Genomic DNA, 25,486 nt, shown 5'->3' on the forward strand with positions numbered 1-25,486 from the left:
ACATTATATTTTTGAGCTTGAACACAAAGAGGATGAGCAATAAGTTTTAGAAAGCCGATTGCTACCCGAATGCAGCTTTGTGACACTATCATCCTCAGCATTGCTAGGTGCTAAACATACAAACTAACCATATTAAACCATAGTAATACAAACACTTGTTGTATTATTTAAGGGGCGGCATGGCGTAGTGGGTAGAGCGGCCGTGCCAGAAACTTGAGGTTTGCAGGTTCGCTTCCCACCTATTGACATCCAAATTGCTGCCGTTGTGTCCTTGGGCAGGACACTTCACCCTTTGCCCCCGGTGCTGCTCACACTGGTGAATGAATGATGAATGAATGATAGGTGGTGGTCGGAGGGGCCGTAGGTGCAAACTGGCAGCCACGTTTCCGTCAGTCTACCCCAGGGCAGCTGTGGCTACAGATGTAGCTTACCACCACCAGGTGTGAATGAATGATGGCTTCCCACTTCTCTGTGAGCGCTTTGAGTATCTAACAATAGAAAAGCGCGATATAAATCTAATCCATTATTATTATCATTATTATTATTATTTCCACTCTTCTTGGGAATGAGAATTATGTGGCGGGACGCTCACACAATTCCGTTTACATGAAGATTCAATCGCAATCCCCAATGTGCTGCCGAAATAGTCCAACTGCGTTGGGCTTATAATAACAATATCACTCACATTTACGGTAGTTAAAGGTGCCATATGTAAAGATGTGGCCAGAAACAGTACTGCAATCACGGTGAAAATTCTGTAGTCCTCTCCCTCCGTCCCTGACTGAGGTTGCCGGATACGCAGCTAAATCCAGCTCGATCGATTTGGCTACTCCAAGGGATTTTAAATTTCCACTGCCTCTTACTGAAGCTGGGACCATAATAGCTGAATAGACAGGCGTTTTGTCAATTACAAATCTCTAACCAACACATTTTACACAGAAATTAGGCTATTATCAGGAAAAAGTACGTCATGCCTGCGGATAATATCACAACAAATGGCTGTGCTATAAAGACAGACAATTGACCGAGAATCCTCCATCCTTTGTGTGTCAACTTATTTGTACAGTAATGAAAAAAATTAATTGACATATCGTCTATTCAGCAATATCCTTTTATAATTGATTAGCTGCTTCATGACTTAAGGGGCTAAATAAAACAAATTCCAATGACTTGTTTTAGTGTCTGCTGTCGTTTAGTTTTTTGTTTTTTTTTACACTACTTTTTTTCCATACAGAAGATATATTAATAATATATATCAAATTGAAAAAACTAATTGCATCATTCATTTTCATGCGTTCTTGCATGCATTTCCGGATCATTGCACCATCACAACACCTGCCTTTCAAAGAGTGTACCTTTGGCGTGCTATAAATGATGTACAATAAATCACCCAGATAAGGAGGAGTGTGCTGGATATCCCACCACATAACAAAACAGAACAGGTTTGACCATTGGAGTATTCCATGTCATGAATGTGGAGGGAAATGAGTGTCTCCATGGCTGGTCGGTAGTACACGCAAAATCCTCATTTAAAAACCTTTTGTACTTGTTATCAATTTCACAGGTAGTCTTAGTAGATCAGGTCCAAAATGCCTCCTGATAGTACTCGCAATTTCATAGTTTCGCTGTTAAGCGCTTGTTATTTGGGTCTTCGTCGATCAAGCCCCTTAGGCTATGATCACACTGCAGGTCAATTGCAAATGTGTTGCCAATGTCCGAAGTGGTCATCAAACTGTGATGTGTGAACGTAGCCTTCATTGTGCGTGGAAAACAACTCTGTAGTACGGCTAAATAAAACTAAAAGAAAGTAAAACCACTCCTTATTCTAAGACGGTTAAAAGACACACAGGGAAATTAAGGTTGAATAAGTCTATTTACACAAGTGTAATCATGGACTTCTATGCAACAAGTAAATAGTAGTTTCACACGCTGCACAGGCTACATAAAGGACAACCAAAAATACTCTATCTTATATAGCCATGACTCGTCCAAAATAATCTTACTTCTTACCCAAGTTTCATTAAATGTTGGCCATCAGTCTACTTTGGCAGCCACCTCTGTACATAAGTAGTGCTTTGAGAACATCTTTGTCTTTTCTGCTGTCTGCTGCATCGACCTGAGCTCAGCTGTAAATTGTCTGGGACAGTTCCCCAAAAGTTTCCTCTTTCACAATATTATCATGTCCCGTGTCCACATTGCCGTACTATCAGCAAGCATCAAAACCATAACATGCTTATGCAATCCTTTTAATACTGACTGAGCTGAAGTCACAAAAAAGGATACTTGTTTGACCTCTGAGTTTTGCCTGACTTTCGAGGCATGTTCCGGACATCTATCATTTGAATTTGCGCTTCAAATGATACCACTTGTACAACCAATTTAGATGCTATGTCTGACCGGGTCTTAGAATGTAAAGGTGTATTCTTTCTTCTACCACAGGGAGAAAGCAGATAAAGAAAAGGTGGGTGCTGGAATTGAGAGTCTGCTGCCTCGAGGCTGTACTGTCAGAAATACAGACCATGCTGTTGGCTTTGTGGTGTATGCAGGTATTGATCACATTTACCTGGCATGACCCTCATCTCTGTAGGCTGCATTTACACTGCAGGTTTAAGTGTGATTCAGTGCTTGTATCTGATGGTTTTTGACTGTAAGTCACCGCTACCGTACTGAAGATTACATATAATTTAGTTTAGCTCATAATTACATGACAACATTTAGTACTGAACACAAAGTCCTCCTTTGACTCTTTATTAAAGGTATTTTCCAGGTTTATGAATCCCTTTTCTTTCAAGGTTAGGCCTAGGGCCCGCACTGAATATCTTTTTTTTGCTGACTGAATGCCTTCCCCCATCTTCAAGGCCATGAAACCAAGTCCATGCTCAACAACAACGGACCAAGATACAAGCGCAGCAAACTAGAGCGGAAACTGAACGTGGACGTCATCTTTTGCGTCATTCTCCTCCTCGCCATGTGCCTGGTCGGAGCACTAGGTCGGTGACGAATTACGTAGCTCATCCATGAAATCGTTACGCAGATCAGTTCATGTTTAAAAGCCTTTACACTTGTGAGGGGGCATTTCACTTGCACCAGCCTTTGGTCGGTCGCTTTGGCCTCGAGCCTGCGATGCTGTAAAACAGTGGGGGGGAGGATGAGAAGGTGTGGCGCCAAAAATAGTCTCCCTTCTTGTGCCAGTCGATGTGATTAAGCCGTCTGTCCTCACACATTTAGGTCACTACTATTGGCGGCAGACGCTACCTGGCGTGCCCCCTTACCTGGTTCCTGACAGCAATGGTCACCTGGACGGTCCCGGTCTGTCTGCCTTCTACATGTTTTTCAGCATGATCATTCTGCTCCAGGTGGAAAACAGTTTGCACTTCAATCCGTATTTATTCTGCCGTTACTCACACCTTTATCCTACCCTCTTCCAGGTCCTGATACCCATTTCGCTCTATGTTTCCATCGAGTTGGTGAAGATTGGCCAGATCTTCTTCATTATGAATGACATAGATCTTTATGATGAGGAGGCCGACAGCCGCATACAATGTAAAGCCTTGAACATTACCGAGGACCTGGGTCAGATTGAGTACATCTTCTCAGACAAGACAGGAACGCTCACAGAGAACAAGATGGTGTTTCGACGTTGCTCCATCATGGCCACAGAGTACCCACACAAAGAGAACGGTAAACATTATGCAATAATTATGTAACAAACAGGTCATATTTGCGTTCCATGTTAACAAAGCGAAAGTTGCCCACAAGCACGGAGCGCTCGATAAGTGTCGACAAAATCAAAAGACAAACCAATACTGACTCCGTGTCCAAACTGAAAGCTCCTTCAAATACCAGAAAGTTGTTTCTTGTACAGGGTTGAACTTTTCCAAACAACTGCTTCACCTCAGTGGAATGTGGACATGCGAGAAGGTGTTGTTTTGTAACTCTTGACAAGAGTAGTGAACAGTGTGTGAGCTGATCGTTTTATTCATATTACAATATTAGTAGTAGAGTTGCAATGGTCTGGAAAATTAGGTAATTAATAGGGGTGTGGGGAAAATCGATTCGAATACGTTGTGCGATTCAGAATCGATTCTCATTTTTTTAAAAGACAAATTTTAAAAAGAAATTTTAATTTATTTATTTATTGTTATTATTATTTTTTAATCAATCCAACAAACCACTACACAGCAATACCAAAACAATGCAATCCAATTTCAAAACCAAACCTGACCCAGCAACACTCAGAACTGCAATAAACAGAACAATTGAGAGGAGACACAAACACCACACAGAACAAACCTAAAGTAGTGAAACAAAAATGAATATTATCAACAGTATCAATATTAGTTATCATTTCAGCATAGCAGTGATTAAAAATCCCTCATTGACATTATCATTAGACATTTATAAAAAATTAAAAAAAGGACCCCAAAAGGGAATAAGCAGTAGAAAATGGATGGATGGATGTCACAGTTGCTTACAACACACTGTGTCCAATGTTTTCACAAAGATAAAATAAGTCATGTTTTTGGTTCGTTTAATAGTTAAAACAAATTTACATTATTGCAATCAGTTGATAAAACATTGTCCTTCATAATTATAAAAGCTTTTTTTTTAAGTCTACTACTCTGCTAGCATGTCAGCAGACTGGGGTAGATCCTGCTGAAATCTATGTATTGAATGAATACACAATCCTTTTGAAATGGAAAAATATCGTTTTTGAATCGAGAATCGCGTTGAATCGAAAAAAATCGATACATTATCGAATCGCGACCCCAAGAATCGATAGTGAATCGAATCGTGGGACACCCAAAGACTCGCAGCCCTAGTAATGAATATCTATGGCTGGGACATTCAACTTGAGGCAAACTCTGGCCCGGAAAGACTCCATACAGGCCCACTTTTGCAGCAAATTCCTGTTGTATAAAGGAACTTGTAACGGAGACCAGCTAATATGGTGGGGCCATGTGTACGTTTGTAAACCTCACTCCCTAGCAACTTTATTACTACTGCTCGCTACAGCCCGGGCTTTTAGCTCGGTAGTCAGCATGCTCGCTTCTCATGCCGGAGACCTGAGTTTCCGGCACGTTCGGAACAGTAGCTAAAACACAACTGAGCCGAGAAAGAGAGAGAGGGAGTACACACAACCGCTACATGATCACATTGGAAGATTCATGCATTGACATTTTAACTTCCTAAATACCAGCATTCACTATAGTGGACATTTCTTTTTTTGCTTTTTTCCCCCTTGAATTCGTAACTGATAAAGTAAATCTACAAATGTCCATTATTAGTCAGACAGGCTGAACACATTCCATGGGAAATACCGTATTTTTCGGACTATAAGTCGCAGTTTTTTCAAAGTTTGGCCGGGGGTGCGACTTATACTCAGGAGCGCCTTATGTGTGAAATTATTAACACATTACCGTAAAATATCTAATAATATTATTTAGCTCATTCACGTAAGAGACTTGACGTATAAGATTTCATGGGATTTAGCGATTAGGAGTGACAGATTGTTTGGTAAACTTATAGCATGTTCTATATGTTATAGTTATTTGAATGACTCTTACCATAATATGTTAGGTTAACATAGCAGTTGGTTATTTATGCCTCATATAACCTACACTTATTCAGCCTGTTGTTCACTATTCTTTATTTATTTGAAATTGCCTTTCAAATGTCTATTCTGGGTGTTGGCTTTTATCAAATACATTTCCCCCAAAAATGCGACTTATATTCCAGTGCGACTTACAGTCAAGAAAATAAGTATTTGAACACCCTGCTATTTTGCAAGTTCTCCCACTTAGAAATCATGGAGGGGTCTGAAATTTTCACGGTAGGTGCATGTCCACTGTATGAGAGATAACCTAAAAATTAAAATCCAGAAATCACAATATATGACTTTTTAACAATTTATTTGTGTGATACAGCTGAAAATAATTATTTGAACACCTGTCTATCAGCTTGAATTCTGACCCTTCAAAGACCTGTTAGTCCGCCTTTAAAAGTCCTCCTCCTCTCCAATGTATTATCCTGAATCAGATGCACCTGTGTGAGGTGGTTAGCTGCATAAAGACACCTGTCCACCCCATACAATCAGGAAGACCCAAACATTCAGCATGGCTAAGAGCGAAGAGCTGTCCAAAGACAGCAGAGACCAAATTGTACAACTCCACAAGGATGTAAAGGGCTACGGAGAAATTGCCAAGCAGCTTGGTGAAAAAAGGTCCAATGTTGGAGCAATCATTAGAAAATGGAAGAAGCTAAACATGACAGAGAAACCTTTGTGGACAGATGAGACCAAAATTGACCTTTTTGCTCATAATTCCACTGTACGTTTTTGGAGGAAGAAGAATGATGCGTACCATCCCAAGAACACCATCCCTACTGTGAAGTATGGGGGTGGTAGCATCATGCTTTGGGGGTGTTTTTCTGCTCATGGGACAGGACGACTGTACTGTATTAAGGAGAGGATGACTGCAGCCATGCATTGTGAGATTTTGGCCAAAAACCTCCTTCCCTCAGTCAGATCATTGAAGATGAGTCGTGGCTAGATCTTCCAACATGACAATGACCCAAAGCACGCAGCCAGAAAAACCAAGAAGTGGCTTCGTAAGAACCATATCAAGGTTCCAGAGTGGCCTAGCCAGTCTCCAGACCTAAATCCAATTGGAAAATCTTTGGAGGGAGCTGAAAGTCTGTGTTACTCAGCGACAGCCCAGAAAGCTGAGTGATATAGAGAAGATCTGTGGGCCAAAATCCCTCCTGCAGTCTGTGCAAACCTGCTGAAGAACTACAGGAAACCTTTGACCTCTGTAATGCTGGTGTTCAAATACTTATTTTCAGCTTTATCACACAAATTAATTGTTAATAATCATATATTGTGATTTCTTGATTTTTCTTTTTAGGTTATCTCTCATACAGTGGACACGCACCTACCGTGAACATTTCAGACCCCTTCATGATTTCTAAGTGGGAAAACTTGCAAAATAGCAGGGTGTTCAAATACTTATTTTCTTCACTGTATATATGTTTTTTTTTTCCTTCTTTATTATGCATTTTCGGCCGGTGCAACTTATACTCCGGAGGGACTTATACTCCGAAAAATACGATAACTAAAAATGATCACGTTTGTTGTCCATCCATCCATTTTCTACCGCTTATTCCTTTTGGGGTCGTGGGGCGCGCTAGTGCCTATCTCTGTTACAATCGGGCAGAAGGCGGCGTACACCCTGTACAAGTCGCCACCTCATCACAGCACGTTTGTTGTTTGTTGTTTTTTTTATATCTCAATGATTGCTATTTTCTCTTGTTGCAGCTAATACTAATAGGCAAGGCAATTTTATTTATAGAGCACAATTCGTACACAAGGCCTTTTAAAATGTTTTACAGAAAATTGAATGAAGGCAAAAATTAAGATTTAAAATCATAATTCAAATATAATACAATCACCATAAAAGCAATCATAATTATAAAATCAATCAAATACTGTAGATAAAATACTTTCAGTTGTCATATGCACAATTAATAAGTGTTTTCAGCTTGGATTCGAACATAACATAAAACTAGTACAGTGTTACCTTTTGTTTTCGTTGTTATAATGTTCCAAAAGACTTCTGCGAGAACCCCCAACAATATTCACTCCATATTCTCTACTGCTCGCAAGTATTACCATATCTGAGTTATTGTGTAGAAATATGGCAAAATAATTACAAAAGTACACTTCATTCACTAACCATGTTACAGAAAAGATCAGTTTAAAAAATAAACAATGATGATTATGGAGAACATACAAGGCCTTCATTTGTTGAAACAAAAATTTTGAAATTCAGTGATTTTGTGCATTTGCAAACAGCTAAAATGATGTACAAAGCAAACTTATCACCTGCTACAAACCTACTTTTTTTGTAGTCAGATTTGATTTTTTTGAAGTGTGGATGCTTTGTTTAGGAACTCAATTCCGTGGATTGATAAGCAGGGAAACAGACTAATTTTTTTAGGCACAATGTTAGGCACTATTATAACCGAGACAGTGTATGTGTGTTCCAGGGTCGTGGTTCATTTCAACTATGCTGTATTGATAAAATTATTGTTTTTAAAACCGCGACAGAGACTTCTACCTATCTACCATTGTAGTGCTGCCATGAAAAATTGACCGACTTCTAAACATCAAAATAGTGTGCTTAATGTTTTTATGTGAATTTATTATTTCCTTTATTCATTTTGTGTACCTGCATAACTCTTCAGAAAAGGCACCTATTTTTGTCGTAAAATCACTAATAATGGTGTTTGATTTGACAACTACTACATGTCATGTGAATTATTTGTTGCTGTGCTAAAGTTTGGAGATTAGTATTGTGATTACCATCCATCCATTTCCTACCGCTTATTCCCTTTGGGGTCGCGGGGGGCGCTGGTGCCTATCTCAGCTACAATCTGGCGAAAGGCGGGGTACACCCTGGACAAGTCGCCACCTCATCGCAGATTGTGATTACCACGTTGGCTCTTTTTTACTTATCATTTCAAATATTGCCCGTCACCGTTCTTTAATATTTTTAGTGTCTAAAAAACTGAAAAATAAATATCCACTATAAAGGTTTTCAGGGGGATATAATGGAGCCCCTTTAATCACTTGTCCCACATTTTCCCACATTTATGTTTGCTTTATTTTTTGCTTGTGATCCATTATTCTTAAGGTATGTTAGATGATTCAGCATTGCGATGAATTTGAGTATACTGTATACTAAGATGACATTACTAAAAACAGGATTGCATCCATATTTCTGTTTTACTACAGTATTTTCTGCCAAACTGTCAGTATTTAACTTATTTCATTACTATTTTATACTAGATGAATAACCCCCAACTGGTTTTGCAGCCATCCGTTTGGCAGTTATTGATGATCCGGATACAGAAGAGGAGGTCATCTTTAACCAGCAGCCACAGCCCCCACAGCCTGGATGGTCTGTGGCCGCTGAGGACAGCAGCCCTAAAGGGAGACAACATCAGCATGGAAGCAGACACAAGAGCAAGTTCGCAGTAAACGCCCAGAGCAACGTGGCCTTCAGCAGTCCGCTGGTAAGACGAGCGCTCAGTCAAGATTTACTTCTAGAGCTGCTGGAGGGAGGGACTGCGGGTTGTGGACTTGCTTGGTTGCTCATGAGAGTCTGAGCGAGTCAGTTCCACTTGACGGACCTATTTCAGATTGAAAATGGCAGGGTCAAAAGAGCTATTGTGCATCACAAACTGTGCAAATACCGTATTTTTCGGACTGTAAGTCGCAGTTTTTTTCATAGTTTGGCAGGGGGTGCGACATATACTCCGGCGCGACTTATGTGTGAAATTATTAACACATTACCGTAAAATGTCAAATATTATTTATCTCATTCGCGGAAGAGACGAAGAAAATGTCAGCAATCATCACACACACGTCAGCAATCGTCACACACACGTCAACCAATAAGAATTTGGCGGGGGAGGGTCATGGTAAAAGTGCATTGTGGGTCATGGAATGCTAACTGCTATATGCTACTGCCATAGCTATTACAATGGATCATTTCATCGTTGGCGGTAACTTATAAAAACTGAGAAGGGCTGAACAAAAAATGGCGTTGAAAAGGAAATCATGTACTGCAGATTACAAGCTGGACGTAGTGAAATATGCAGCAGAAAACGACAAGAGGAAGCGGCGCATACCTTTGGAGTTGGCACAGTTGTTTAGAAGCGACATCGAGGAAGAAGATTTCATTGGATTTATCGATTATGAGTGACAGATTGTTTGGTAAACGTATACCATGTTCTATATCAGGGGTCGGGAACCTTTTTGTCTGAGAGAGCCAAAAAGCCAAATACTTTAAAATATATTTCCGTAAGACCCATATAATATTTTTTTTAACACTGAACACAACTAAACACGTGCATTTTTAAGTAAGACACACATTTCTAGAGTATAATAGGTCTCTTATTCTTGTAATAACATATTCTGAAGCTAACTGTGGAGGGGGCGTGGCCAGCAGGCCTGCAGCGACAGGTGTGTAGAAGGCCCACCTGGGCCTTGTTATCTAATCACCTGTCGCTCTGTTATAAGCAGCAGCCTGGAGGAGAGACTGGGTTGGCGCTGGAAATACTAATGCTGGAAAGCAACTGAGAGACTTATTGAAAAATAAAACAATATTGTAACTCTGAAACAGGTGCTTGGGGGTCTGAAGAACCACCAGGACACTAACCAATAATAAATAAATAACTTCTTACCATTAACGCAACTTCTTGAACAGGTGCGGGAGAAAACGGATGGACGGATTAAAAATGCATGAGAATGTTTTATAATTTTAACAGTATTTTAAACACTGTGATTACAAGTGGAATTATCCATTACTTATCGTGTTAAGCAACGTCAGCTCAGATTTATCTGAGAGCCAGATGCAGTCATCAAAAGAGCCACATCTGGATCTAGAGCCATAGGTTGCCTACCCCTGTTCTATATGTTATAGTTATTTGAATGACTCTTACCATAATATGTTAGGTTAACATAGCAGGCACCTTCTCAGTTGCTTATTTATGCCTCATTTAACGTACACTTATTCAGCCTGTTGTTCACTATTCTTTATTTATTTTAAACTTCCTTTCAAATATCTATTCTTGGTGTTGGACTTTATCAAATAAATTTCCCCCAAAAATGCGACTTATATACGTCTTTTTCCTTCTTTATTATGCATTTTCGGCCGGTGCGACGTATACTCCGGGTGATTTATAATCCGAAAAATACGGGAGATGCTTTTATCAGGATTCTCAACGAAACCAATAGGTTCTTCAGCCCAAAGTTTTGTATCGTATTTGGCTATGTCAAAATCATTGATAAAGTTTATTATCTACGACATTTGCCTTATGCTGTATTTTTATGGTATAATAACATTGGTAAACTATGATTACAAAGCTCGAACTGCCATTTGTTTATCCACTCATCCTTAGGTCAACAGGCCTCTGGAGCCTGGTGCCCGTTGCAGATGGCCAAGCTGCGAGGCGCCAGTGATGAGCACACTAAAAGTGTCGGTGACAGGGCATATGGTCACGCTGGGTACCATTTGGCATCCACCACAGATGTGACATAAACCGTAAACGTCCACTATAGATTGCTCATAATATACGGTAGAGTAGCTCAGAGTCTATAATTATCTGTGGAAGGAAACAGCATGAGATGGAGTAAGTCTCCAATTAGCGTTAAAGTTTAAACTACCTGTATATCTCTAAGAAGACGATTAGTATGCGCAAACATCCCACACTTTTCATCACCTTTTTCTGGACTATTATTTTGTCAAATAACAGATTCTTCAACAGAAAGGGAAAAAAAGCTGATGGACAGATTCAATTCACTATCACAGGAAACTGAGGTGATTCCAGACAGGAAGCTGCTTCGGCGGGTCAACATCGCCGAGCGAAGCAGCAGAAGCCAGAAGATAGATCCATACCTGGAGTTTTTTCTGGCTCTCGCCATTTGCAACACTGTGGTGGTTTCCATGGCAACAGGTCGGAGACGTAGGGTGAGTGTTCTGTTTACTGTCACTGTGGATGGGAAGTAAAGATTGAGGACAGGAATAAGATGATTGAGGAATTTGTTTTTGTGATAAAAATCTACTTTTTGTTGTCTTACACCTAAGGTGCCAAACTCCGATGGACTTACTAATACAGTGGATCCTGGATTTACGAACTTAATGGGTTCTTCAACAATATTCATGAATACAAAAGTTCATATATTGAGGCAAATTTCTTAATAAGAAACAATGTAAACCAAAATAATGAGTTCCAGCCTCGACAAAAATCCATATTTTAGTAAAAGTTTGTACCTTACATTGTCCATCTTCCTATGCAGCCGCCTTACACACTCACTCATTGGCCCCCATTCAGCAACTTTTCTTAAGAAAAAATGTTGTTCTTAGGGCCCACTTACGAAGTTTTTAAGGAGATTTTTGTATTCACAAATGTTTTCTTAGCTAGGATTTGTTCGTAGGTAAAAACAAAATTTACGAGTGCTCCAGAGTACTCTTAGGGTGGCCTATTTGTTCTTAAGTGTGACAACTTCCCTTACTTCTATTGTTTAATGTTAAATTAATATCATAGACGGATAGATAGATAGATAGACATAAGACAGACAGAACGAGAGACATACATAAATATATATATATATATATATATATATATATATATATATATATATATATATATAGACATTTCAAAATAGACATCATTTACGGAGGCGTTGATATTGTGATTGGTGACTTTTTAAAAGACCAACAGGCCTTTCACACCCTGTTGCAACTCAACTCACACAATGGCAATGCTTTTGCTGCTACTGCAAGATGCCGCAGATCGTGCCCTGGGGAGGGAGTGCATATTTCACGGTCATGTAGACCTATTTTCCCGAAGTGACGAATATTTATTTGAATGCTTTAGGTTACCTCAGCAGTCCCTCCTTTCTTAAATTTTCGTTTTGACATTATGTATTTCTTCCGTAATCTGTTTGTGTTTTCTCCGTGTATTTGACGTTCGGCTTTTCCGGCAAAATTGTGCCCTTATAAAGGGAATTAAGGGCGTTTACCTTTGCAAATTACGGAATTAAGGGTGTTTAAATATGCAAATTGGGGAAATAAGGGTGTATTTATATGCAAATTTTGATAGACACCCACGCACTAACCATTTGGCATTCAGCAACTTAGGAACAGCAGGTGGGAACAATTGGGCCTTTTAAGAACACATCATGTATTTGAATGGACTCCATCCATCCATCCATCTTCTTCCGCTTATCCGAGGTCGGGTCGCGGGGGCAACAGCCTAAGCAGGGAAAGCCAGACTTCCCTCTCCGCAGCCACTTTGTCTAGCTCTTTCCAGGGGATCCCGAGGCGTTCCCAGGCCAGCCGGGAGACATAGTCTTCCCAACGTGTCCTGGGTCTTCCCTGTGGCCTCCTACCGGTCGGACGTGCCCTAAACACCTCCCTAGGGAGGCGTTCGGGTGGCATCCTGACCAGATGCCCGAACCACCTCATCTGGCTCCTCTCCATGTGGAGGAGCAGCGGCTTTACTTTGAGTTCCTCCCGGATGGCAGAGCTTCTCACCCTATCTCTAAGGGAGAGACACACCACACGGCGGAGGAAACTCATTTGGGCCGCTTGTACCCGTGATCTTATCCTTTCGGTCATGACCCAAAACTCATGACTATAGGTGAGGATGGGAACGTAGATCGACCGGTAAATTGAGAGCTTTGCCTTCCGGCTCAGCTCCTTCTTCACCACAACGGATCGGTACAACGTCCGCATTACTGAGGACGCCGCACCGATCCGCCTGTCCATCTCACCATCCACTCTTCCCTCACTCGTGAACAAGACTCCTAGGTACTTGAACTCCTCCACTTGGGGCAGGGTCTCCTCCCCAACCCGGAGATGGCATTCCACCCTTTTCTGGGCGAGAACCATGGACTTGGAGGTGCTGATTCTCATTCCGGTCGAATGGACAAATCACTTAGGAAGAAAGATAAGAGGAAAGTTAGGAACTTGTTGCTGAATGGAGCCCATTGTCTCTAGCTATGTGGTTTGAAATCACAAAACTCATTAACTTTAACAGCCCCGGTCACTACAATGATTAGGAAAAAATAAAATAACATCCACTTTACCCTGTTGGTTACTCTTCTTGGGGGAGCAGGCAGTGTCGACAATGCTGTCGATGCTTCCTAAATGTTTCAAACCCCACATCACTTGTCCATTTCTTTTCTTGCGCTCATATTGAGAAAGCAAAACTAGAAAAATGTTCTCAAAAGGCTAAGAAAAACACTTAAAAAAGCAGCAATGCTGTGCTGACTGATTGAGTAGCGGCGATCGATCACCGACAATGGCTGTGCTGCAGGCCCACAAAGGGCAGATGAAACGTTCTCACACTTAGACAAGATTTGCACAACAGCACATATTTTATTTAGCCTATCGTTCATGAAGTGAAATGTTTGTACAATGAGAGCTTTGTAAATCGAGGTTCCACTGTATATGCTTTTGTCTTATTCTCCATGCTTTGCGAATAAAATCAGAAAAAAATGCTCTCTTTGGTAAAACCTACTGAAACACCAACAGATGATGATCACTTAGCTAAAGATAGTTGGTAATATATTTTTTTGCACTTAACAAAGTTGGTAAAAGGCCAATCTGTTTCAGTATACTGTTCAACCTCAAATAGGCTCAAATTATGAAAATATGTCACAAATGTCACAATGACAAAACTTTTATTAACTTTACAGGCAATGGTTGGACTAATTAACAATTTTTAACTATCAAACAATCATTCATAACAAAAATATAGATTTTTCTAAACTAATTTACAAATAAAAACAATGCTTAACTGCAGTAGCAAATATATATGGTTTACGTAAATTAAGTTTCTGTATGATTTTTTTTTTTCATTATTACCAGAATTTTTTTCAAGTTCTAATTTGATATACTCTGATATACTTTGATGTATTGTACACTACATTTTAGCCTTCATTTTTTAATTTTTGCCTCAATAATAATCATTTTATACAACATTAACATCATAATATTTTAGGATGCCACCAAATTTTTTAGTTTTATTTTTTAAAGTAATCTTAGGCTAAAAAATCTCATTAGGCAAAATTCTAAATCAATTATTCAACTGACTCTGTTAAGTTAATTTATATAGGAGGTACTCATAAAAACTGATTAAAAAATAGTAGGCAATGCTAAAATAAAGTTGAAATAAATTCATAATAAATAATAATATTAAGATATGTTTTTTTTAAATAATGTAAGATTAAAGTGCAAATGAAAATACAGCTTGACCACTTTATTTTGTGACAATCATTAGTACCTTAACTTTTAGTCTTAATGTTTTGCGCTTAACAAACTTCTCGATGACTACAGCTCCAGTCTTTTTTTGTTTGTTAGATATTCTCATTACTGCTACTAGTGGTGGACAAGTGTATTACAACTGCGTACCGCTGCGGCACCTCCAGACCACAGCTGAGAAAAAAATATTTTTGGCAGTCCTCCATGAGGCGCTCGCGGCCCAACAGTCGGACCCAGGCCTATGGTTTAGAGACACTGGTTTATATGATTGAACCAGCTTGCAGGTTTAATTTAGGTTAATGCTTCTGCAGGAATGATTGGAATATTTTTGTATCCAAGCAAAGATTTATAAACGAGACGCCTCACGGATTGGCCGGATCTAGGTAAAGCTTTCATGACTGCTGCACAGTATGCTGTATAACTTGTGTAAAATACTAGTTTTTAATATTTTTGATATGAACTATAGTACATCATATAACTGATCCAAAAGGAGAATACATACTACAGTGTCACTCTATGATTGCTACTTTAGGTGTGCTACTTCAATAATTATAAATCTATGAATAATAGGATTCTTGACAGCCACATAAATAAGCAATTTCTTCATAAAACACATGGGTCTCACAATGACTAACTGGTTAACGGGACAGTCTTGATTGCCGTAAGATGGTGGCCACGCTGACATAACGAAGTAATGGCATGCACACACAGCTGTCTATTGCCTATACATCTAAATACATTAGACCCACCGACTCTTTCAGATTTTACGGAAGACTCTTGGATATTGCTCGTGTCTGCAGACTAAAGTTACGAATCTCCCGGATTGTTAAAGTTAAAGTAAAAGTAGCAATGATTGTCACACACACACACTAGGTGTGGTGAAATTTGTCCTCTGCATTTGACCCATCCCCTTGTTCACCCCCTGGGAGGTGAGGGGAGCAGTGGGAAGCAGCGGTGCTGCGCCCGGGAATCATTTATGGGGATTTAACCCCCAATTCCAACCCTTGATGCTGAGTGCCGAACAGGGAGGTAATGGCTCCCATTTTTTTATAGTCTTTGATATGACTCGGGGCTTCACGGTGGCAGAGGGGTTAGTGCGTCTGCCTCACAATACGAAGGTCCTGCAGTCCTGGGTTCAAATCCAGGCTCGGGATCTTTCTGTGTGGAGTTTGCATGTTCTCCCCGTGAATGCGTGGGTTCCCTCCGGGTACTCCGGCTTCCTCCCACTTCCAAAGACATGCACCTGGGGATAGGTTGATTGGCAACACTAAATTGGCCCTCGTGTGTGAATGTGAGTGTGAATGTTGTCTGTCTATCTGTGTTGGCCCTGCGATGAGGTGGCGACTTGTCCAGGGTGTACCCCGCCTTCCGCCCGATTGCAGCTGAGATAGGCGCCAGCGCCCCCCGCGACCCCGAAAGGGAATAAGCGGTAGAAAATGGATGGATGGATGGATATGACTCGGCTGGGGTTTGAACTCCCAACCTACAGATCTCAGGGCGGACACTCTAACCACTAGGCCACTGAGTTGGTAGCCTAGTGGTTAGGGGCCAACTTTTCCCAAGTTTGTGTGGATATTTTAACTTTTCCCAACTTTTGTGTGGATATTTTATATCCACACAAAAGTTGGGATGCTTTTGTGTGGATGTAAAACATTGAAACTTTTGCCCCCGGATGTTGAAAAGATGATGAGGAGGTGGTCCATCAAAATCTCTTTATTGAAATGAAAACTCATCCGTTCTCACTTGTTTTTAAAATGTTGTAATAATTACATCATCTATGATTAAGATACAAAAAGTTGCTGGGTCTTAGCCGCCTGTAGAATTTGTGAACATTTCTTTGTTTTATATTCTTCCAGACACATGAGTATACAAGTTCCGTCCAGTCATCGAATCCACTGGACAACTTCTCCAACCTTTTGAAGAGAGCGGGTTCAGTTCGCAACATATTTGCCTCTAAAGCCAAAAAGGATCGAACCTTCTCGGACAACTCTTTTAAAGAAGAAGATAGTTTTAACCCCTCCCCAAAAGTGAACGATTCGGGAGTTTTCACCTCATGTGTTAGTGAGCAGCCCAGCACGGTGTGCTATGAGGCAGAAAGTCCAGACGAGGCAGCTTTGGTGTATGCCGCCAAAGCGTATGGCTTCACTCTGCTGAGCCGCACCCCCGACAGTGTGACTGTGAGGCTGCCGTCTGGCCAGAACCTGGTTTTTGAGGTTCTCGACACGTTGTCCTTTGACTACAACAGGAAGAGGATGTCTGTTCTTGTGCGACACCCCATCACCAAGGAGTTTGTGCTGTACTCCAAAGGTGCAGACTACGCTATCATGGAGCTGCTTGGTGCACCATATGCTGGTGAAGACAGTTTGTCAATGCCCATGACTTCATATTCTAAATGAAAACCTGAGAATATTTATTTGTGTCAAAATATTTCCAGAGCATCTCAGTGGAAAGCAGAGGGATATTGTTGCAGATACCCAATATCACCTTGACTGTTATGGTAAAGAGGGCCTGCGTACGCTTTGCTTCACGAAGAAGGTGCACATTCACGAAGATGATCAATTACTACTATGTCCGTGTCCTCCGATGACAAAAGCTTCTTGTCATCTTGCGCGTGCTGCAGGTCGTGAGCGCCAAAGACTACGAAAACTGGCGCGTGAGCAGACTGAAAGCTAAGGCTGCCATCGACGGCAGAGAGCAGCTCATTACGGACACCGCTGTGCAGCTGGAGACAAACCTCACCCTGCTGGGTAAATAACATCTGCTGTAAAACATACATTTGTGATGAACTCTGTCTGTAGATCACATGTCTTCCTGCAGGGGCGACAGGCATTGAGGACCGTCTACAGGAGAACGTTCCAGAAACCATCGTGGCACTGCGGGAAGCGGGAATCAAGGTGTGGGTACTGACTGGAGACAAGCCGGAGACAGCTGTCAACATCGGCTATGCCTGCAGGCTGCTAGAAGACGAAGACCTGGTGATTAACATGAGCTGCAAAAACAAGGTGAGGAGGCACTCATCTACGTCGGTGTAATGTTCGGCTTCTTGTGGCATTTCTTTCCCTTCAGCCTGAGTGAAGGGGGTTTAAACATGTCAACATGAACACAGACAAACTTCTTAAGAGGTCCATCATGACCATTTATTTAGTTCTGAATGAATTATTCATCCAGTATTGTGATTATATTTTAAATAATTCTATGCTTCTTAGTGCAAAAAGTGAGGCCCATGACTGCTTGTTATCGCAAACCTAAGAGCCTTGACTTTAAAGTCCTACTGAAAGCCACTACTAGCCACCACGCAGTCTGATAGTTTATATATCAATGATGAAATATTAACATTGCAACACATGCCAATACGGCCTTTTTACTTTACTAAATTGCAAGTTTAAATTTCCCGGGAGTTTCTTATTGAAAACCTCGCGTAATGATGACGTGTACGCGTGACGTCACGGACTGTTAGGAAATATGAGCGCTGCACACACACACAGCTAAAAGTCGTCTGCTTTAACGGCATAATTACACAGTATTTTGGACATCTGTGTTGCTGAATCTTTTGCAATTTGTTCAATTAATATTGGAGAAGTCACAGTAGAAAGATGGAGTTGGGAAGCTTTAACGGTGATTCCTTGTTTAAAATTCCCGGAGGTGAAACTTTACTATGGATCAGAGCGGTCAAGCGAACATGGATCCCGACCGGATGTCAACCAACAGGTTTCGGTGAGAAAATATTGGTAAAAAGTCGCTTCTTACCGGAGATCAGCTGAGCTTGTGCCGTCCATTAAGCTGCTATCGACTTCCCTGAGATACTGGCATCAAGACACCCGTGGACACACTTCTCCGACTATCAGGTACTATTAAACTCACTAAAACACTACCAACACAATAGAAAGATAAGGGATTTCCCAGAATTATCCTAGTTAATGTGTCTAAAAACATCTGAATCCGTCCCAATGCAATCGCGTTTTTTTTAACTTGTTTTTTGTTGTTGTTTTTTTCTAGTCCGTCGCTATCAATATCCTCAAACACAAATCTTTCATCCTTGCTCAAATTAATGTGGAAATTGTCTTTTTCTTGGTCCGAATAGCTCTTTTTGTTGGAGGCTCCCATTAAAAACAATGTGAGGATGTGAAGAGCCATCAACGGGTGACGTCATTGTCTGCTACTTCCGGTACAGGCAGGGCTTTTCTGTTAGCGACCAAAAGTTGCGAACTTTAACGTCGATGTTCTCTACTATAATCCTTTCAGCAAAAATATGGCAATATCGCGAAATGATCAAGTATGACACATAGAATGGACCTGATATCCCCGTTTGAATAAGAAAATCTCATTTCAGTAGGCCTTTAACCCGATCAAACCTGAGATTAACCAAAAAAATGCACCAACGTAGATACATTGCAAGTGTAGTATTTTGAAGCTATTACAACTGCAGGGCACAGCAAAGCTACAGGTTAACATAAAGACTTCATATCAATAGTGTTACAGCAATCCTGCAATCTAATTGGTGGATGCTCGACGTTTTACATGACAGCAGTTAGGAATAGCAACTGCACCGATTACAACAGGTTAGAAAAAATGCATGTACTATAAATCCTGTCTCTTTATTTCTTTGAACAGTCATGTAGCTGCAAACTGATAAGCCACAAAATAAATCCAGATTTTTAGAAATAAGCCCACCATTACACTGTTCATCATATGACCGCAGGAATCTAGGATGTCCAAACTTTTTCCACTGGGGAGTCCCTTAAAGGCCTACTGAAATGAGATGTTCTTATTTAAACGGGGATAGCAGCTCCATTTTATGTGTCATACTTGATCATTTCGCGATATTGCCATATTTTTGCTGAAAGGATTTAGTAGAGAACATCGACGATAAAGTTGGCAACTTTTGGTCGCTAATAAAAAAAGCCTTGCCTGTACCGGAAGTAGCAGACGATGTGCGCGTGATGTCACGGGTTGTGGAGCTCCTCACATCTGAACATTGTTTATAATCATAGCCACCAGCAGCAAGAGCGATTCGGACCGAGAAAGCGACGATTTCCCCATTAATTTGAGCGAGGATGAAAGATTTGTGGATGAGGAAAGTTAGAATGAAGCACTAGAAAATAAAAATAAAAAAGGCGACGGCAGTGGGAGCGATTTAGATGTTATTAGACACATGTACTAGGATAATTCTGGAAAATCCCTTATCTGCTTATTGTGTTACTAGTGTTTTAGTGAGATTAAATAGTCATACCTGAAAGTCGGAGGGATGTGGTGACCACCAGTGTCTCTGATGGAAGCCATGGAGGAGCCAAGAAAGTCGCACTGCCTCTTTGACAGGTGCAGGAGGACGCAAGCTCCGCTCATGTCTCCGGTAAAAGCCAACTTATTACCACAATTTTCTCACCCAAACCTGCCGGTTGACATGTGGTAGAGAAACATGTTGGCTTGATCGCTCTGTTCCATATTAAAGCTTCACAACAAACAAAGAAACAGCGGCTGTGTTTTGGTTGTTAAAGGCAGCTGCAATCCACCAACAGCATTCTTCTTTATAGTCTCCATTATTAATTGAACAAATTGCAAAAGATTCAGCAACACAGATGAACAAAATACTGTGTAATTATGCGATTAAAGCAGACGACTTTTAGCCGTGAGTGGTGCTGGGATAAAATGTCCGCTCCAACCAATAACGTCAACATAATCGTCATCGTTCTGCAACGTTTTCAACAGGACACATCGCGGGAAATTTAAAATTGCAATTTAGTAAACTAAAAAGGCCGTATTGTCATGTGTTGCAATGTTAATATTTCATCATTGAAATATAAACTATCAGACTGTGTGGTGGCTAGTAGTGGCTTTCAGTAGGCCTTTAAAAAAGGTTTTGTTTATTAAACTGGCTAAAATTCATTCAAAATAGGTGAAACTCAACTAAGCATTTTTGTAACAGAGTACAGAGCAAGTAGTTCCATCAGTGCTGTCAAACCATTCAAATGTTTATTCATACATCCATCTATTTTCTACCGCTTATACCGTTTGGGGTCGCGGGAGGCGCTGGTGCCTATCTCAGCTACAATTGGGCAGAAGGCGGAGTACACCCTGGACAAGTCACCACCTCATCGCAGGGCCAACACAGTTTATGGATCATTTATATCAAATGTATAGTGATCAGTGTTTCATTTTGCATTAACAAGGAGACTCAAAAATAAGCAATGTGTGGAATAAACACATTTTTAATAAAAACTGTATGTTGCAGTCTGTTGTTTGAAAAACAAACATGTATTAATTCATGTGGATATTATACTTTTGAGGATCAAAATGAGTTGCCAGAGATGTTTCAAGGATTTTGAGTCATAAGGCTCTTCAGATGGGTTATTTGCATAAAAACTTTTAATGGGACTACTAATTATGATGTCTGATTAATTTGCATTCACGCACAGCCCTACTTAGTATTAATGTGATATCTAACATTCAACAATGAAACTGTTTTTGTCATAACTTTTTATGAATTGTTTCTTTAGGGTGGCCCGAAATAATATGCCAACAAAACAAAGCTGTTGTGGAATGCAGATGTACCGTGGTTGCACTTTTTTTTTTTTTCCCAAATTTTGGGGCCCGTGTCCTCTTTTGTTTTTCTTCCTGTCTTCAGTCAGTCATTTTAGCAAGCAGCATTCCAGCCATCCATCCATCCATTTTCTACCGCTTATTCCGTTTTGGGGGCGCTGGCGCCTATCTCAGCTACAATCGGGCGGAAGGCGGGGTACACCCTGGACAAGTCGCCACCTCATCGCAGGGCCAACACAGATAGACAGACAACATTCACACACTAGGGAGCATTTAGTGTTGCCAATCAACCTATACCAAGGTGCATGTCTTTGGAAGTGGGAGGGGCTTATCCCCCAGGTGCATGTCTTTGGAGGTGGGCGGAGCCTATCCCCAGGTGCATGTCTTTGGATGTGGGAGGAAGCCGGAGTACCCGGAGAGAACCCACACATTCACGGGGAGAACATGCAAACTCCACACAGGAAGATCCCGGGCCTGGGTTTGAACCCAGGACTGCAGGACCTTGGTCCAGCAAGCCACTGTTGTATATAAAGTTTCTATCTGTGAGAGTGACAAGATTAACCAGGCACATATTTACTGTGGCATAAAACTATCCAGCCTCTACTTTTTCTTGCAGCATGGCAACGTTATCTGTCCAGAGATTTTTTTTATTTGTATTTTTTATTTTTTTTTGTATTGCACTTAAAATCAACACACAATTTGGAAAAAATAAGCCTTTTAAGCCATACGGACGTCCCTTAATGGTAGCTAACTGACTGCAATAAATGAATTCCTGCGAACAATATGAATTATTGATTATAAATTAAATATTTTCATAGCCAGAGAATTAAAAACAACTTTTTAAGACCTTTTAAATACATTTCCAAATTATGAGAGCCTTTAATACATGAAATAACACCCTTTAGTCACCTTTACACTCTTTGATTCCAATATATATATATGTACTACTGTAGTACTTCTTAAAAATGCTTCACTTAGAACCAGAAAAAATGTAGAACATGCTTTAGAAATGGTGGATTTATAGGCTTGTAAGGTAAAGTTTTGTACCTGACGAGTTGCTTTTGCAGCCTTCATCAGAGGTGTCACGTTATGTTAGCGTGACGTGACGTCGTCTGTGACGTGTTATATGGATTGTTCCATCCCACCTGAAGTGGTGGGATGGCGGTATCCCCTGGTGTGCGGTGGGTAGGACGGGACGCCCCCTGTCGTCTGGATGTCTACCAAACGGCCGGGGGCGGCCCTGCAGGACTGTGTCCCAGGTGTGGGATAGTTGATATGCTCCTTGGTCCCTGTTGACAGTCTTTACTAGCCTATATAATTCAACCATTTATAAATGCACATCAGTAGGCTAAATGAACCTCTTCAACACATGCTTTACAAAAATTGTAAATACTCCCCAAATAATCTGCGATGTGGGGAAGCAGCAATGTTTGAATTGCAATACTTTGAGATACAAAACCATACTTGCCAAACTTGAGACCTCCGATTTCGGGAGGTGGGGGCGTGGTCGGGGGTTTGGTTGGAGGCGTGGTTAAGAGTCAAGTATTTTATATATATATATATTTATAATAAATGCTTGATTTTCAGTGAATTCTAGCTATATACTGTATATATATATATATATATATATATAAATAAAATACTTAAATTTCAGTGTTCATTTATTTACACATATACACAACCATAACACTCATCTACTCATAATGAGTTAAGGTTTGAATCGTCTATCTTGTTCTATTCTCTGTCACTATTTTTCTAACCATATGCATGTACAGTAGATAGCAGCATTGTCCTGTTTAAGAGTGTCACAACATTGCTGTTAACGGCAGACAAACTGCTTTACGGTAGACGAAAACGTGACTGCTGTTGTTGTGTGTTGTTACCGCGCTGGGAGGACGTTAATGAAACTGCTTAACAATAAACCCACATAAAAAAAAAAAGAACTCGCCCTCGATCATCCTACTGTTATAACGTCATTGGGCAGACACGCTGTTTATATTGTGGGAAAGCGGACGTGAAAACAAGCTGTCCTCAATCAGGTCCGCCGGAATTTTGGGAGATTTTCGGGAGAGGCGGTGAATTTCGTGAGTCTCCCGAAAATCCGGGAGGGTTGGCAAGTATGTACAAAACACAAGAATATACAAAGACTGCGAATGTAACGCATCTCTGCAGTCCACTTTGTTGTACAACTGAATAAATATTTCAACACGGCATAGTACCTTCTTGTAATGGTTACTCAATTATGCTCAGATCTTTAAACTGCGAGACACTGATTGTCCGTGATTTTGTAAGTCACCTAAACATTTGATCTCATTTCTATCATTAGCGAAGGTCAACTCATTCTTAGAAAAGTTAAGGTGTCAGGTCAGCCATTACTGATACTACAAAGGATGGGGCTATTTATAACAAGCTAATCCGGTGTGATATTCCCCGGTATCAAATATTGCCATCCGTCTCTTACCTGCTCAAAGTGATACACTGGGAGCTTTCCGGAACTCACATTATACTCTGCTTGGATGATGGATGGAGTGAGTTCCCGCCAATACAATAACGAAGCCTTCCATATCTAATTAGCAGCCTAATATTGAGTCCTCACAGGAAATAGCTCTCCTCCTGTGGTCCAGAATGGAGCCTTATTGGTTGTATTATTTTGACCAGCAATGACCACCTGCAATCATCGCCTCACAAGAAGTATGACATTTTGACTGCATAGGAATGATGAAAAGAAAACAGGATGTGACCCATTTTTCATCATGTTTTGGCTCAGGGGCTGAATTCTTATACAGATGGCCTTGTTGTTGCTTGTAGTCAGACTTCATGAACATGACTCAATATTGTGTCCTTCATCAGCTTATACCACGACCTGACTATTTGCTTCTTGCGTGTTCACTGCACAGGACTTATTGAATTGCCAATGAGAATATTATTGAAGTGAAATATGTGTTTATTTTTGTCTTTAGATCGCATGCACTTCTATCCTGGACTGCACTCTAGAGGAGGTGAGGAGGTACGAAAAGGACCCTCGTAACGTGGACACAACCCCAGACATCTCTCTGGTGGTGGATGGACGTACCCTGGCCATGGTTCTGTCGCCGGATCTGCAGGGCCGATTTGTGGAGTTGGCAAAGCGGTGCCGCTCTGTGCTCTGCTGCCGAGTTACGCCCTTGCAGAAGAGCGCAGTGGTGAAGGTCATCAGGGAGACTCTCGGGGTGATGGCGCTTGCCGTCGGTAAGATAAAGATAGCAATTTTCAGTTGTTTGGACGTTCATGTATCAAGAAGTTATCCTGTTCAACTATCTCAAGATATTTTTCCTCTCAGTTTTTTGTTTTTGTTGGTCTGCTCATGGATTACTTAAATAGACAACAACATTCATCATTAACACTGAAAATTATTTGGCACTTGCCAAGACAAAAAAAAAGAAATCTAGAAACTTCCCTATTTTCTAAAGCTATAGTATTTACTTATTTGGAGTCACTAAGTTTACATTATAATCTTAATTTTTAGCATGAATGATACTATTTTGTATATTGTACTTTAAAACTGGTGAAAAATTGAGAAAAATACCAACTCACATAAAATGTTTCAGTTTTCCCCGCATATAAAATCTTGTTTAAGATTCTACAACCACGGGGACAGCGTGGCGCAGTGGAAAAATGGCCGTGCGCAACCCGAGGGTTCCTGGTTCAATCCCCACCTAGTACCAACCTCGTCACGTCCGTTGTGTCCTGAGCAAGACACTTCACCCTTGCTCCTGATGGGTGCTGGTTGGCGCCTTGCATGGCAGCTCCCTCCATCAGTGTGTGAATGTGGAAGTAGTGTCAAAGCGCTTTGAGTACCTTGAAGGTAGAAAAGCGCTATACAAGTACAACCCATTTATTTAATTATTTATTTATTTATTTACAACATCCCAAGGATGCCTAATTTAAGAATTGCAGGTTAAATATTGCTTGTTTTCAGAATATAATATATATATATATGTATGTATGTATATATATATATATATATATATATATACTGTATATAGTTATATTTTACAGATATCCGATAATTTTGCCGATATTCCAATATTGTCCAACTCTTAATTACCAATATATCAACAAATACCAATATATAG

The 25,486-nt window shown here is 40.6% G+C and overlaps 1 protein-coding gene across 2 annotated transcripts in view; it reads left to right on the forward strand.

Moving 5' to 3' along the window:
* The window catches only part of atp10b (ATPase phospholipid transporting 10B), a 56,470-nt gene that overhangs the window by 16,035 nt on the left and 14,949 nt on the right, over positions 1-25,486 (forward strand). For both annotated transcript variants that reach the window (XM_061899717.1, XM_061899718.1), the window contains 11 exons: positions 2,440-2,546; positions 2,859-2,990; positions 3,229-3,356; positions 3,429-3,681; positions 8,876-9,075; positions 11,376-11,534; positions 16,691-17,186; positions 17,269-17,369; positions 17,455-17,581; positions 17,652-17,836; positions 24,332-24,599. In XM_061899717.1, the coding sequence (XP_061755701.1) occupies positions 2,440-2,546; positions 2,859-2,990; positions 3,229-3,356; positions 3,429-3,681; positions 8,876-9,075; positions 11,376-11,534; positions 16,691-17,186; positions 17,269-17,369; positions 17,455-17,581; positions 17,652-17,836; positions 24,332-24,599 (2,156 nt within the window). The remainder of the gene's footprint in view (positions 1-2,439; positions 2,547-2,858; positions 2,991-3,228; positions 3,357-3,428; positions 3,682-8,875; positions 9,076-11,375; positions 11,535-16,690; positions 17,187-17,268; positions 17,370-17,454; positions 17,582-17,651; positions 17,837-24,331; positions 24,600-25,486) is intronic.

This window comes from Nerophis ophidion, linkage group LG05, assembly GCF_033978795.1.
Source record: "Nerophis ophidion isolate RoL-2023_Sa linkage group LG05, RoL_Noph_v1.0, whole genome shotgun sequence".
In the NCBI taxonomy this organism is placed as follows: domain Eukaryota; kingdom Metazoa; phylum Chordata; class Actinopteri; order Syngnathiformes; family Syngnathidae; genus Nerophis; species Nerophis ophidion.